This window comes from Scleropages formosus, chromosome 9, assembly GCF_900964775.1.
Source record: "Scleropages formosus chromosome 9, fSclFor1.1, whole genome shotgun sequence".
Lineage (NCBI taxonomy): Eukaryota > Metazoa > Chordata > Actinopteri > Osteoglossiformes > Osteoglossidae > Scleropages > Scleropages formosus.
Window position 1 is genome coordinate 17,797,963 of NC_041814.1, and position 14,894 is coordinate 17,812,856.

The following is a 14,894-nucleotide window of genomic DNA, read 5'->3' on the forward strand; positions in this document are numbered from 1 at the left end:
TGAACAGATCTTCTCTGGGTTTAATAATTATGCATGAAAAAATTGGTGAACATTTTGGGAGAATTCATCTTTTAACTAAATCTTCAGGAATGAATTTCACTCATGATACACGGGAAGTCTGTCCTCTAAGTTATGTCACATTCATTTTAACCTGGATATCATCAACTCAACACAGAGAGTATAACATCAAAGTTAACAGGGTAGGGGATGTAGAGGACAATTAATAGCATAATGGTTACAGCTGCTCCCTTTGGATCTGAAGGTTGCTGGTTTGAATCTCACCTAGTAGTTCCCTTCATTGCTCCTGTAAAATTAACTGGCAATACACACACACATTTTCTGAAACTGCTTGTCCCACACAGGGTCGCGGGGAGCCGGAGCCTAACCCGGCAACACAGGGCGTAAGGCTGGAGGGGACACACCCAGGATGGGATGCCAGTCCATCACAAGGCACCCCAAGCGGTGCTTGAACCCCAGACCCACCGGAGAGCAGGATCCGGTCCAACCCACTGTGCCACCACACCCCCCTACCTGGCACTCTAATTGGGCAAATCATTGTAGGTAGCTTAACACTGTGTATATGTTGCTTTGGAGAACATATAATTACAAATAATGTTTCACAGGTAAACTTTCCTCAACAGGTACATTACAGATCTGAACTATGATTCTGGGTCTGACGCGTTCTCACTCACACACATTCCTCGTCAGCCAGCCATAAGGGTATGGCCCTTACGTCCTGTCCCTGTACCCTGTGGTGTGGTTAAAATCCCACTGCAGGGATCTGATGCCATCACAGCCTTCTCATTCAGTACTTAGTCTGGGATGACTGGTTTTAGCGTAGTCCCACAAAGCCTGTACTAGGAAATATCTCCACAAGGGGCAGCAGAAGGCGTGGTTGTTAGTAGCACCCTTGGGCGAGATATTTACCCTGAATTTCACAAGGAAAATTTACCAAGCTGTAGAAAACACTTGTATTTACCTCAGTATGCAATCCTTGGACACAGACCGAAGCCAGATAAAGGACATGTACAGTAGTAAACGTTATTGGTGGCCCTTGAGGTCAATGGCGGATGTCAGCTCTTCCCAAGGTGGTCCGAGACGGGGTCTCTCCCTCCGCCCTCGCCCACGGCCACACCTCTCGCCACACCCACCAACCCGTCGGCGCATCTCATTGGTGGATCGCACTAGTTCACTTACAGGGTGGGCGGGGCTATGCGGGCAACGCGGCGGATACAAGGACCGCGAACAGCGCAGGTAAAAAAGGAAACGTACGTAATAATGTCACCGTTCCAAAAGGTGTACGTGACAAACGTAGACACTGAAACGCCTCGAAACTGATGTAAATATTCCGAACCCTCACTGTGCGCAATAGATGTAAAGGTTCCGAACAGCCGCAGCGTATTAACGTATCGTATGAAATTGGAAGGAATCGAAGCACCGTTATTACGAGGCGGCGAGGCGCTGTGTCGCACGGACAACGGGCGCACGCGGGTCCCGCCCTCCTTCCCTGTCTGTCCCTCGTGACGCGGACAGGTGATGTCTCGTGGGCTCGGCTGCCGGCGCTCGGTTCTTCTGGCTCTTCGTTCTTCTTGTGGTTTCGCGGCGCCACGGTGGTCGGTTCCGCCCGCCTTCGCTTCGTTCGTGACACCGCACAGCTGACAGCGCGGAGTTCGAGTGCTGCTGACGGACTCTTAATGGCTTTGTGTCTCTGAGTGTGTGACTGTGTGTGTGTGAGAATATTATCGTTGCGACAAAATCGGTGAGTATGAAGTACGTAAACGGATCGCTCGCTCATCTTAGTCTCCTGATCATCATCATGTGTCGCAGTGAGGTGTTCAGCAGCAGCCCGGCGGCCATACGATACGATCCCGCCACACAAACAACGTCTCGCTGCCTTTTTTTTGCGTATAAAACATCAGCTACTGATCCAGGCTGTAATGGGATCATTTTATATACTATAACCGCACCGTTCTCGCGCATGCGTGGTGCAAATGTTTAATGCATTGTTGTCCCGGTGGCTCGTGATTTATGACATGTGGGTTCTAAATTCTTGATCGCCACGCGTCTGGCATGTTGCAGATGTAACTACACCTTCACCTTCACCTTGCTGCACGCATCATATATATAACGGATCGTTTTGTCCTGTAGGATTTCATGATAATATCATAATATGTAGGCTAATTCGAGAAATGAAACATTCGGTGCAGCACTGCAGTAGCATAGGTGTAGAGGGGTGGGGTCGTGCCCCCCCCCCCCATTTGTACATAACTCCATTGAGTACTACTGCCTGTATTTTTTGGCCCCGCGGTTCCTGACAAGTTGCTACGCTTCTGATGGTTGGGCCTCCACGGTGAACCTTTTCGGATGTGATCAGCAGTGAAGCAAAGTCCCCACCGCATTCCTTCCGCTTTCTTTAGCTGTGAACTAATGTCACGCGTTTTAGACGGTCCAAAAAAAAAATGCTACCAGTGCTCGTGGTGGAGAGGTCTTCTCTGTGTTCCTCTGCCATCCTTTTGGATGGTGGTCTTTGTCTCTGGAGCATTGTTCTGAAAGCAAGAGACCGTTAGGATGGCGGGACCTCGCCCCCTGTCCCTGTCCCGCTCCCTTGAGCGTACGCAAACGGTCAAAACCGAACGAGAGCACATTGACGCGACACATCTTTTGTGATTAGAATTAATACGTTCCAGTCTTGTTAAGGAAATGCGGTCAACAGCGTTATGAAACAAAGGGTCCCTTACTTTTGGGACACGGTTTTCTGAGCTGTGACCACACCACACCAAGCAAACACGCTTTCATCAGCCATCGGATCAAGTGATATCGCTCATCATCCTTCCGTTTCATGCCTAATACGTTGCATCAGAGTCAGTTGAACAATCATTTATTCATTTAGTCAGTAAGGACTTGTCCAGTGCTGGGTCATGGTGGTCAGCAGCCTATCCCAGCAACAGGGCTTGTGGCAGGGCAATTGCACAAACTCATTCACTCAAACAGGCAGTTTTTATTCACCAATTCACCTGAAACGCATGTCTTTCAACTGTGGAAGGAAACCGGAGCACCCAGAGGAAACCCACATGAACATGGGAAGAACATGTAAAGTCCACACAGACTGAGCCGGTGTTGAACTCCTGTCTGAGCCCAGAGGTCAGGAGCTGTGAAGCACTAAAACCACCCACTGTGCTACTGTGCTTCTCTGTTGAAAAATCAGTATAGAAAATTGTATCTCAGATGTGTTTTAAGACCCTTCTTGAATGTTGGGAGGATTCAGTAGTTTTGAGGTAGAGAGGAAACTCATTTCCACACTTTGGAGCCAAAACCAAGTTTACAGTTTTAGTTTCTACCTTTTTCATTCCTTTATAATAATAAAGTAACAGTGAACAAATTTAAAAGATAGAAGTTAAACCTGTAATGAACTGATTGATTAACTTTAATTGCTATAACATAAATGTTTTGCGGAAGAATGAGGAGACCTGATGCTGCCTCCATATTTCTAATTTCTGTGCACTTCACCTTTAGTTGTACTAGGCCTTTCTCTTCCTTACAGTATTCAACCTAATAAAATCTTTTTGTAAATAAGGCAGTAAGAATTCATCAGTTAAGTTTTAATTAAGTTTCTGTGGCCTGAAATGTACCTGAAGAAGTTGACAGTTTACTTCATGATACAACAGTGTTGTTGGTCTTCACATGCCCTGTAAATCAAATATACTTTGTAGTGTCATTTCTGAAATCCTTAATGTTATTCTCAGCTTGTTGTCGGTGCATCATTATTCGGTCTGACCTGCATACTTTTCCATTGCAAAGCTGACAACATGACTGTGGAGGAGATCATCAATGTCAAGGAGGTAGAGATCATCAAACTGATCTTGGACTTCCTCAACTCGCGCAAACTGCACATCACCATGCTGGCCCTGGAGAGGGAGAGCGGGGTCATCAATGGCCTCTACTCGGATGATATGCTCTTTCTGAGGTGGGCCTCACACCGCTGCAGGAACAGAGATCTCTTGCCGACCAACTTAGAGGTCCGAAAGGTGAAAGGTGTCTACATACATTGACATACAAACACTTACAGCACAGGCTTTTTTTTTTTTACTCAAACACTTAAGTGTGACTCAGCTTCTGCAGCACTTGTTTTTAATAAGTTGAACATTTTAAATGTAATGAAATGCAAAAGAGCTCATATGCAGTATATTTTCCTAATTTTTCCTTATTTGGTTATGTAATGTGAATGCTCTTCCTGCAATTGATGTGGTATGCTGTTTATTATTTCTATGCTTTCCTGTTGTTATGTATTTGTGCGTCTATAAACTATTTAGGCAGTTGATACTAGATGGCCAGTGGGATGAAGTCCTTCAGTTTATCCAGCCTTTGGAATGCATGGAAACATTTGACAAAAAGAGGTAACAGGTTTTACACCACAGCGTTATACATGGCATAATGTGACTGTGACATTTTTTAAATTGCAATATAATATCATAAAACTTGTAGGACATCTGTGTACAATGAAAGAGGCATTCTGTGCTTCAGGCACATTTAAATGTAACAGTCACAATAATCACAACAATGATTTAATTGAAATTATTGTTGCCGGGTTAGGCTCCGGTTTGCCACTCTGGGGACAAGCGGTTTCAGTGTGTGTGTGTGTGTGTGTGTGTGTGTGTGTGTGTGTGTGTGTGTGTGTGTGTGTGTGTGTGTGTGTGTGTTTTCAACTATTAATATAATGCTAAAGTTCTATTGCCTGGTCAGTAATCTGCTTCAGTATTTTATAAAATATGTGTGATTACATCCTTTTTTGAAGAACAAAGTGACAGTTTGCTCTGTACCCCAGGTTCCACTACATTATCCTAAGGCAGAAGTTTTTAGAGGTTCTCTGTGTGAACAACGCCATGTCGGCAGAGGACGAGCCTCAGCATGTAAGTGTAAGAGTCGCGCAAGACTTCCGACCGCTGGTGCTTCTCTCTGACTGCGCTTGTTATTTTATTATTAACTGGTAGCTGATGCTTTTATTCAGTGGCTTACAATATTAGGTGTGTTTACTACTCTAACTACAGCAGTGTAGTTTTTGTACCGCAGCAAATCAGTGAAAGTACTCCATCAAGGGTGTTACAGCCGAAGTGGAGATTCAAATCCGGGACCTTCCACCTGCAAAGTGACAAATCTGACGACTTTGTTACCTGCTGCCCCCATACCTGCAGCATATTTGAAGCTCCCGTTGGGAGGTCATTCATTTCTCGCAGATGTACAATACAAGCATCCAAAAGAACAGAAGTTGAATCTTGACAATACTTTGGTGGAAAATCCCAAAGGATTACTTTTATCTTTACATCATCAATTTTTTTTTTTCTGGAATACCGCCAAGTTTTTTGTTATCAACAGAATTGCCTTTGATGTGTTTCAAGCTGGGGATGCGGTGGCGCAGTGGGTTGGACCGCAGTCCTGCTCTTCGGTGGGTCTGGGGTTCGAGTCCCGCTTGGGGTGCCTTGCGACGGACTGGCGTCCCGTCCTGGGTGTGTCCCCTTCCCCCTCCGGCCTTACGCCCTGTGTTGCCGGGTAGGCTCCGGTTTCCCGTGACCCCGTGAGGGACAAGCGGTTCTGAAAGTGTGTGTGTGTGTGTGTTTCAAGCTCATAAATAAAAACTCAGACTAAATTTTTTACATTACCGTTTGTTTATTGAATGAAGTTTTAGTGGGGGAAAAAAAGCTCAATGTTTGTCAGTGTTATATTTTGAAGAAGGTGTTAGATGTAGATGTTATTTTTTTTCCATAGAGACTTAATAAAGTCAGTGTAATACCATGCTTGGAAGCACAGCAAGATATACTAAATGACAGCGCGAATAAAATGCTGATAATTTCTGAAAAGATGTTTTGACAGCTTTGCCAGTTGAGGTTAGAAATGTAGCGGAGGAACTGACGTCATTTAGTTTAGCGTAAGTGAGGGACATGTCTTTAAAAACGTGTTTAATTCCATTCATGAATTTAAAAATATTTGCTGTCATTTTAGTTTTGGTCCTTTTAAACTTAATCGGTGAATTATTTAGATAGCCTACAGATGCAGAGCTCCAGGGTGGGTCTTCAGTAACATACAAATGGTGTTACATGAACTGGAGTCTTGAATGAATTGTTAGCTGCCCTTTTCTTGACATCAAATGACTGAGGGGCCTTAAGAATCATTGACAGAGGACCTCTTGGTGTTGTGTTTTTCAGAGTGTGCATGTGTGTATGTATGTGCATTTGAAGGTCTGACGTGCAGTACGCTCATCTCCTTCCTGCAGCTCCAGCTGGAGCTCACTATGAAGGAGGCGGTCCGTTGCCTCCACTCCCTGGAGGAGTTCTGCCCATCTAAAGAGGACTACAGCCAGTTATGCCTGCTGCTCACGCTTCCCCGGCTCACCCAGCATGCCGAGTTCCGGGATTGGAGCCCCATCACAGCACGTGCCCATTGCTTTGAGGAGGCCTGCTCCATGGTGGCCGAGTTCATCCCGGCCAACCGCAAGCTGAGCGAGGCTGGCTTCCGAGCCAGCCGCGACCGCCTCTTCCAGCTGCTCATCAAAGGTGTACTGTACGAGTGCTGCGTGGAGTTCTGCCAGAGCCGGGCCACAGGCGAGGAAATCACAGAGAGCGAGGTGCTGCTGGATCTCGACTTGCTCTGCGGCAATGGCTGCGATGACCTGGACCTCAGCCTGCTCTCCTGGCTGCAGAGCCTGTCACCCGCCGTCTTCTCCTGCGCCTTCCAGCAAAAGTTGCTCAGCATCCAAGTGGACAAGCTTGTGAAACCAGCCAAGGCGGCCCACACCGACCTCATCACACCCCTTATTAGCAAGCTTTCCCCTTCCCCTGCCTCGCCCGTTCGCCGGCCACAGTCCGCCGATACTTACATGTCAAGGTCCCTCAACCCACCACTGGATGGTCTTTCCGGCGGCCTGTCCACTCAGGAAAAACGAATGGTTGACCTCGACAAGACCTCGCCCATGTCCCGATCCCTTGCCAGCTTCCAGAGCTCCAGTGGACCCAGCCTGACTTGCAGTGTGATGACAGAGGCCACAGGCTGCCAGAGCACGTTCCATAAGTCTCCGGACAGGTTGGCTACATTTTTTAGGGTCCACTCAGGATTTAACAGGACTGCTTCGCAATTTGAATTATTCCTGCCTTAAAAACCAAGCTTAGAAATTAATGTTTATTATGCATCTTATGGGGGTGCGGTGGCGCAGTGGGTTGGGCCACGGTCTTGCTCTCCAGTGGGTCTGGGGTTCGAGTCCCGCTTGGGGTGCCTTGCAACAGACTGGCATTGTGTCCTGGGTGTGTCCCCCTCCCCCTCCCCCTCCAGCCTTACGCCCTCATTTGCCGGGAAGGCTCTGGTTCTCTGCAACCCTGTATGGGATGAGCGGTTCTGAAAGTGTGTGTGTGTGTGTGTGTGTGTGTGCATCTTATCCATGTATCTGTTAAATATTCTAACATTTAATCGGGGATGCTGTTTCAGGGTGCACGCACCAGCTGACAGGATCATGGGTGCTGGAGCACCCCACTTTCTGAAATCAGCTTCAGCTCTAAGTGGAGGCGAGGCCTTGTTTCCAGGGTCTGCTGAGAAGGATGAGGTGATTTTTTTTTTTTTTTTTCTTCTTTTCTCTCTCTCTCCCTCTCTCTCTTCTGAATCCTGTCTGTCAACACATCTCTGTAAAAAAAAAAAAAAACTTAATTTCCAGGGTTTCTGCTAAAATCTGCAGTTTGGAGGATCTGCGCAATGGGGTGTCCTCTTTTTCGCCCTCTAAATTTAGCGGGCCATAAATTGGAACCCGGGAGCTCTAGCCCAGAAAACTAAGCCATGTGATGAATGGCACTGTGAGTTACAATTGCTGTTGCCATTTCATTCTGCACAGCTGGGAAATTTGACACCACACTGAAATAAGCGGTCCCTGTACACTGTACTTGTGATTTCATTAGTCAGTCAGATGAATTGCTAATTCTGTTCCACCTGGCAGTCCGAGTGTTTGATGAATTTCCTGTATATGCGGCAGCTCTGAGGAGAGGTCAGTGCATCTGAGCCCATGCTTATGACACTCCATGCATAATGTGCTCCTTATCAAGTCAGTGGCCTACATGTTCTGCTGAATGCAGGATGCCCCGCATGTAGCTACCAAGTTTTCATGGTCTTGCTGAGAGGAAATGCAGGAGAAATGGAGGGCTGTTAGATCTACAGAAGAAAAGACCTCATCTTCTCAGTCATAATCGCCTTCTTAGTTATAAGTGATACACTGACTGTTGTGCACTGCCTTTGGCTGGTTCTGTTGTACCTTTGGCTGCTGTTGCCCTACAGAACTGATACATGTTACGACAGTCTGCAGTGAGTTAGTCTTTACCTGAATAAGGGAGGTTCACCATAATTTACTATGACGAGATCCTAAATTGTTTTGGAAACACAAATGAAGTGAATTTTGGATTTCTTTTCATGCTTATTGAAGTACCTGAGACGACTAATCTCCAGACTAGTCTGGAAGTTGCTGATTGATTGAAGATCTTCATATCTCAGTCACTGTTCTGTATGTCTTGTGTGTGTGTGTTCTGCCCTGTGTCTCCAACCTGCCCCTTGCTTTGCCCATTGGTCAGCCGCGGGATACAACAGACCAGTTTCAGGAGTACTGTCGCCAGCGTCAGCGTGTACAGCAGCATCTTCAGCAGAAGGAACAGCAAAGGCAGCTCTACATGCAGATGCTCCTGGAAGGTGGGGTCCACCATGAAGAGGGTGCTAAGGCCCAGCAGAACCTCACCGAGAAGTTCCTCAACAGGTCCGCGTTACTGTGACTTTGAGAAAGACCTTCACTAGTAGTATTGATAGGTCCCAACATGTGAGCTCTTCCACGTGTGTGCTCTCAGACAATAGATTTTCCTCCAGTGTCAAGTAGAGATATGTCAAGTATATATTCTCTGTGCATGTCATAAAATATCATATACCAGATTGCCCTAACCCCGTTTTTAAACTTCACCGTAACACCATTTTCTAATTTCAGTTGAAAGAACTGTTTCAACATTGTGTGTGGAATAGACTGATGCTGAAGAAAGTTCTGTCGATATCTTTCAACCAGTATTGAGCTGTTTTAGGAAAAAGGTTTTGTAATAGGATGTAGGATATAATTAGTAGATGTTGCAACAGATCTTGTATCTGGATATAAACCAGTCATTATTCTACTCTTTCAATAAGTATTTGGCAAAGTGAGGTACACTAATCTGTACACTAAAAGAATTGGCAAAAAATGAGGAAAATTGAATTTTTAAATCAGGCAATGATTGCAAAGAAGCACTGGAAACATCTATACATATTATTATATGTATTTCTAGTCTGCCATAAATACTCCCAAGCATACATGTATTCCCATATTATTCAGCAGACCTACAGAAATGTCCACTTTTTCAGTGTTTGGTCCAATAGGTGTCACAGGGATCTTTTTTTCTGGGTTACTTAAAATTCTTGATTCATATTCTTGATGCCAAGTCAGTAGGACAGTCATGTCAGCAAATTTCAGTTTTTAACTGAATCAAGGGTTTGTTTTTTTTTTTAATATAAATAATATAATATAATCAAGGGGTTTTTTTTAATATAAATCAACTGCTTGCGTCTGACAACTGTCATAACCTTTCTCTACGTAATGCTTTATATTGGCTTTTAGAAAGTTATCAAGGCACGTTCATGGCTTTAAATGAAAGATTCTTTGACCTTCTGAAAGCACCGTGTACAGTCTGCATTGACAGCGGGTTCATTATGTAATGGGAAACTTGGCAGAGTCATGAAGCAGTCAGTTATCTGTGAATGTATATGTATCCTTTGTGCTCTTGTCTTTACAGGTCCATTCGGAAGCTGGAGGAGCTGAATGTCGGAATTGATCACTTAGGGGAGGAGATGCAGTCTCTGAACCAGCAGTCTACTGGGAGGCCAGGGGGCTCAGGGCACACCTCAGGAACCCATAGTAATCAGATGCAGGAGGCGGGGCCAGTGAGACAAGGTCCAGAAGTTGTGAGCAGTATGACCCAAAGTGGAGAAGCCCACACAAGGTCCACCCTGAACAAGACTCCAGTACTCATCTCTCAGAGGTGAAAATAGATGCACTGCAGGAGCCCAGTCTTGCAGTTGTACTGCAGTTTCAGAGATACTCATATGTAGTATAGTGTGTCAGTAGTTTAGTGTTATCAAGTTTATAGGATGGTTAAAAGTGATGTGTGTTAGACAGCAGTGGGTTGGGAGTGTGACTGTCTTGTCCTTTCTAGTTTACAGAAGGACAGAGCAATCAACCCCACTGGCCTGAATGACTCTGGCTGTTTTTTGACCTCCAAAAGGGTGGAGGAGGTAGGGGAGACACTGGTGTAACCAGCCTGAACCTTTCACTAGTTCCGCCACTCGAGTGCATTGCAGGTTTCGCTTATGATCTATGAAGGATCTTATTTTAGAGCTTAATTTGCTTCTAAATGACAAATTGAAGAGTCATATTGAAAGGTTTTCTAGCACTGTTTAGTCAGTTTGCATGATGCGGCACTTGCTTTGTTGGACACAGGGGGACAATTCCAAACCTTTGTTTATGGCGGTCAGCAGACTTGAGGACACTCAGGCGGTGCGCGCCGTGGCTTTTCACCCTACCGGAGAGCTCTTTGCAGTGGGCTCAAATTCCAAAGTCCTGCGTGTCTGTGCCTACCCTGATGTTGTCGACACCAGGTGTGAGGATTTTGCCAGGTATGCTGACAGTTTAACTCAGAGCTGTTCTGGTTAAAGAACAGGTTCTCTTACTACCTACACAGCTGTCATTTTTACCTTGAAACTTTGCTTTAAATTCTCTGCTAATAACTGTAGCAATTCAGGTTAAATACTTTATTCATGGGTTCTTCGGCAAGGAAAGGTCAGGGAATGTAATCGGCAACCTCTCATTTGAATGTTTCTGTCCTCATCAACTGCTTGACTTGTTCTTGACCACAGTCCTACATTTGCAATGTTATTGGAACCTTATTTGTGTTGTCCTGATGTTCTCCCCCTGCTCCTCCACCTCAGTGACTCAGGTGACATCAAGCCACCCATTGTCCACTTCAAGAGGAACAAGCATCATAAGGGCTCCATCTACTGTGTGGCCTGGAGTCACTGTGGGCAGCTCTTGGCGACCGGCTCCAATGACAAGTACGTCAAAGTGCTGCCCTTCAACATGGAGTCCTACAATGCTACGGGTGAGCAACTCCCCCCGACCCCAGGGACTTCAGCTCTTGGAACGCTGTATGGAGAGATGTACTGTGACTTGTCTTTCAGGCAACATCCAGCCTTTGAAAACACATCAATTCACATATACTTCTGCAGTGCTTTGTGGCTTTCAAACTGACATGTTATATGTGCACGTGTGTCTGTGGTCATATAGGCCCAGACCTGGAATTCAGCATGCACGATGGCACTGTGAGGGATGTGGCCTTTATGGAGGGTCCAGAGAGTGGAGGCGCCATCCTGATCAGTGCAGGTGCTGGTGACTGCAACATCTACACCACCGACTGCCGCAGGGGGCAAGGTCTGCACGCACTCAGTGGACACACAGGTACTCTCAGCATCCACCACTCTCCCGATCTCCTCGATTTTGCACAAGTCATGTGCTGCGCTCTGACAGTGTATACATCTACATGTGTGCCTTTATGCTGTTCTCAGGACACATCCTGTCCCTGTATACCTGGGGCGGGTGGATGATCGCATCAGGCTCCCAGGACAAAACCGTGCGCTTCTGGGACCTCCGGATCCCCAGCTGTGTGAGGGTGGTGGGGACATCATTACACGGCACAGGTGGGTCTCCATGGATGTTCCCCAGTAGGATCTTCAGTAGCAACACAGCAGTGAAATAGCAGCCGTTGTAATGTGGTAGCAAGTAACACAGAGCATTTTGAATTCCACACCCTATTACTGCTGTAGTACCCTTGAGCAACATACTTATCCCTAAACTGATTCAGCAAAATAGCCAGCTGTTTAACTGAACAGCTATTATAAATTATGTGGGATAAAAGCCTCAGCTCAGATGCGGCAACTAAAAGGTCCGTCAGTTACTGCCAGTTATTATATCTGCATTCCATTAGGGGTCACTGTTCATCTTCAGGTTCAGTTTGTTAAAGTAGATCATGCATGTGTGTAAAAAAGTGTGACCTTAGTAACATTCAGCAGTGGAAATTCAGAACAAGTGCAGGAGCATCATCATGTAAAAGCTTGTCCACTGAAACGGTCCCCCAGGTAGTGCAGTGGCCTCTGTTGCGGTGGACCCCAGCGCACGGCTTCTGGCCACGGGGCAGGAGGACAGCAGCTGCATGCTGTACGACATCCGGGGGGGGCGCATGGTGCAGACGTATCGCCCTCACAGCAGCGACGTGCGCTCGGTGCGCTTTTCCCCCGGGGCACACTACCTTCTCACGGGCTCCTACGACAGCAAAGTCAAAGTCACTGATCTCCAAGGTAGAGTCCCCCCCACACCTCACATACAGTGACAGTATTTTCACAGGCAGTCACAGCCAGAGCCACCAAATCTCTTTGGTCTCAAAAACACTTTCATAAGAGAAATCAGCTTCCATAAGTGATTCTTAGTTTGATGTTGGTTCTCGGGTGCAATGAATAATGACTGCAATCCTAGATTTTGCAATTTCAAGAATTCCACATTATGGAACCAGTGCTTGAACTGTGTTGAAAAACACTGCTGTTCCTTAATGAAGACTTGCACAGTGTCTTCTCTTTAAAAAGTACGCAGTGAGAATCTCAGGAACTTAAAGGTTCGAGACTTAGGTTACGACCTGCAAGATGATCAATGCATCATTACCCCAAAACCTATGAACCTGATTAATCCCTACACCCCAGCAAGAGTGCTGCACTCCTCCTTTGGCTGTTTTGCATGTCCACTATGCCCACATCTCTGGCCTCTTGGTGGCCCCACTCACAAGCAGTGCAAAATCAATTTTCTTATTTTTTAGTTTCTCAATTTTGACTCTGATGTGGTGGAATGAATTCTTTCAGCATGCAACAAAGGTCTGAAATCTTTTTTTCTTTCAGGCACACGTCTTAGCTGATGTCCTAAATTTTCATCACACCGTTTGTAATGATCATCTGTGTTTATCATATCTGACTCAGTTTTATAGGCAGCTACTTGAGTAACAAGTTCTGGGAAAGATGGTGATTTTTTGGACAACTTTGATGATTTCACATCCGTCTAAAGCTCGCTATCTCTTGTGAAATGTGCTTTAGATCAACCTGAGTTGTAAGTTGGTTTGCAGCAAAATGCCGGTCAAATTAATACATGTTAATGTATGTGTTAAAGTAAGAGAAGCTGGTACTGCATAGCCATAAATACAGTCCATATTCCAGCACTGTTATGGACAGGTTTAGCGTATGTGTTTACATTCTTAGGTACATTTCGTGTCCTTGTTGGCCATTCATTTTATGAGTTTCATACTTAGCTTCCCTTGTGCTTTGGTGGGTAAATTTAGCCATACGGTGACAGCGGTACTCTCATATCTCCACAGGAGACCTGACAAAACCGCTTCCGGTCATGACAGCAGCCGAACACGGGGACAAAGTGATCCAGTGCAGATGGCACACGCAAGACCTGTGCTTCCTGTCATCCTCGGCAGATAGAACTGTCACACTCTGGACCTACAATCCTTAGTGCCATATGGTGCTGTGTTGGGCCTCTGGAGTAAGAAGAAGCACACACCCTACCCACCCTGTCACCACCAACACCCTGCAGCGCTCCAGCGATACTAAACAAATGGCAAAAGTAATGTCGTCATCTCACACTTGTCAGTATTCTTACCTTTTCCACATGATATTCAACCCCTCTTTTCCTCAAACAAGTTTATGTGACAAATCTGATAATGTTGTCCATTTGAATCATAACACACTGGCTCCTCAACATGTCAGACAAAATTGGGACCGTACATCTGTTTGTGATTCGTTTTGTTTGTAACTCCAAAGTCACATTTAACAGAAAGTAAAAATTTAATATGCATATGTCGCTCTTTAATGTATCAAGCTTAGTAAAAATCTGAGCTACAGTTACAATAAATAAAAACATGATGTATACCTTTTTAGTATATTTCTTAACTTTGAGACACATTAAAATGAAAACTAATTTAAAATGACTGAAAATAAAAATACTCCTGTTCAGTGGCAATTGTTGACTGATGCATCCCACAAAAATGTGGAACATCTGCCTTGATACTGGCCAAACAACACTTTTGAACATCAGACACCAGCTGTAAACACTGTGAAAGTGAGTTGGAGATAAACACAAGTCGTTTTCACTCCACAGACAGAAACTCATAAGGAGGCAAATACTTCTATACATTTTAAATATAATTTAAAAGAAATAAATGTACTAGTGTTTTCCATTGTATTTGAAGGTTTGTACCATGACTGTTTTGTATCATGAGGAGCCTGTGTAATCATGTTGTGCCTTGGTAAAACACTTAATGGCTTTATGGATGTGAGTAAATATGAATGAATAATCAAATGTGGTTGTTTGTAGTGTTTTTAAACTTTAGTGAAATATCATAAAGACAGACATATGAGATAAGGTATATATGTAGCACAATTTTTCTGCTTTATTGTGCTGATTGATTTATTATTCATTGTGTTATTTGTTATGCCAAACAGTCAGTAAAATCCGGTCTGTCAAATTATAGTCAAGAACTATTATAATCCCTGGAACTTTCAGTCTTCAGGGGGGGGGCGCGGGGGCACGGCAGGTTTGGCCTGTGCCTACTCTCTGGCAAGTCAGGGGTTCGAGTCCTGCTTGGGGTGCCTTTTGATGGACTGGCGTCCCGTCCTGGGTGTGTCCCCTCCCCTTTCAGCCTTGCGCCCTGTGTTGCCAGTTTAGGCTCTGGTTTATCAGGACAAGCGGTTTCAGACAGTGTGTG

General features: G+C 45.3%; 1 protein-coding gene across 2 annotated transcripts; it reads left to right on the top strand.

Moving 5' to 3' along the window:
- The first annotated feature begins 1,219 nt into the window (after positions 1–1,219).
- LOC108935321 (WD repeat-containing protein 47-like) lies at positions 1,220–14,716 on the top strand. Of its 2 annotated transcripts, none has more exons than XM_018753831.2 (15): positions 1,220–1,254; positions 3,799–3,964; positions 4,311–4,394; positions 4,823–4,907; positions 6,266–7,071; positions 7,471–7,585; positions 8,595–8,773; positions 9,828–10,073; positions 10,248–10,326; positions 10,532–10,707; positions 11,020–11,189; positions 11,375–11,545; positions 11,653–11,784; positions 12,223–12,441; positions 13,500–14,716. In XM_018753831.2, exons 2-15 carry the CDS (start codon positions 3,807–3,809, stop codon positions 13,640–13,642), a joined length of 2,763 nt encoding a protein of 920 aa, XP_018609347.2. In that variant the 5' UTR covers positions 1,220–1,254; positions 3,799–3,806; the 3' UTR covers positions 13,643–14,716. The 2 variants fall into 2 exon arrangements, with proteins under 2 accessions (XP_018609347.2, XP_018609346.2); XM_018753830.2 differs by lacking the exon at positions 1,220–1,254 and adding an exon at positions 1,269–1,759.
- Positions 14,717–14,894: the final 178 nt, after the last annotated feature.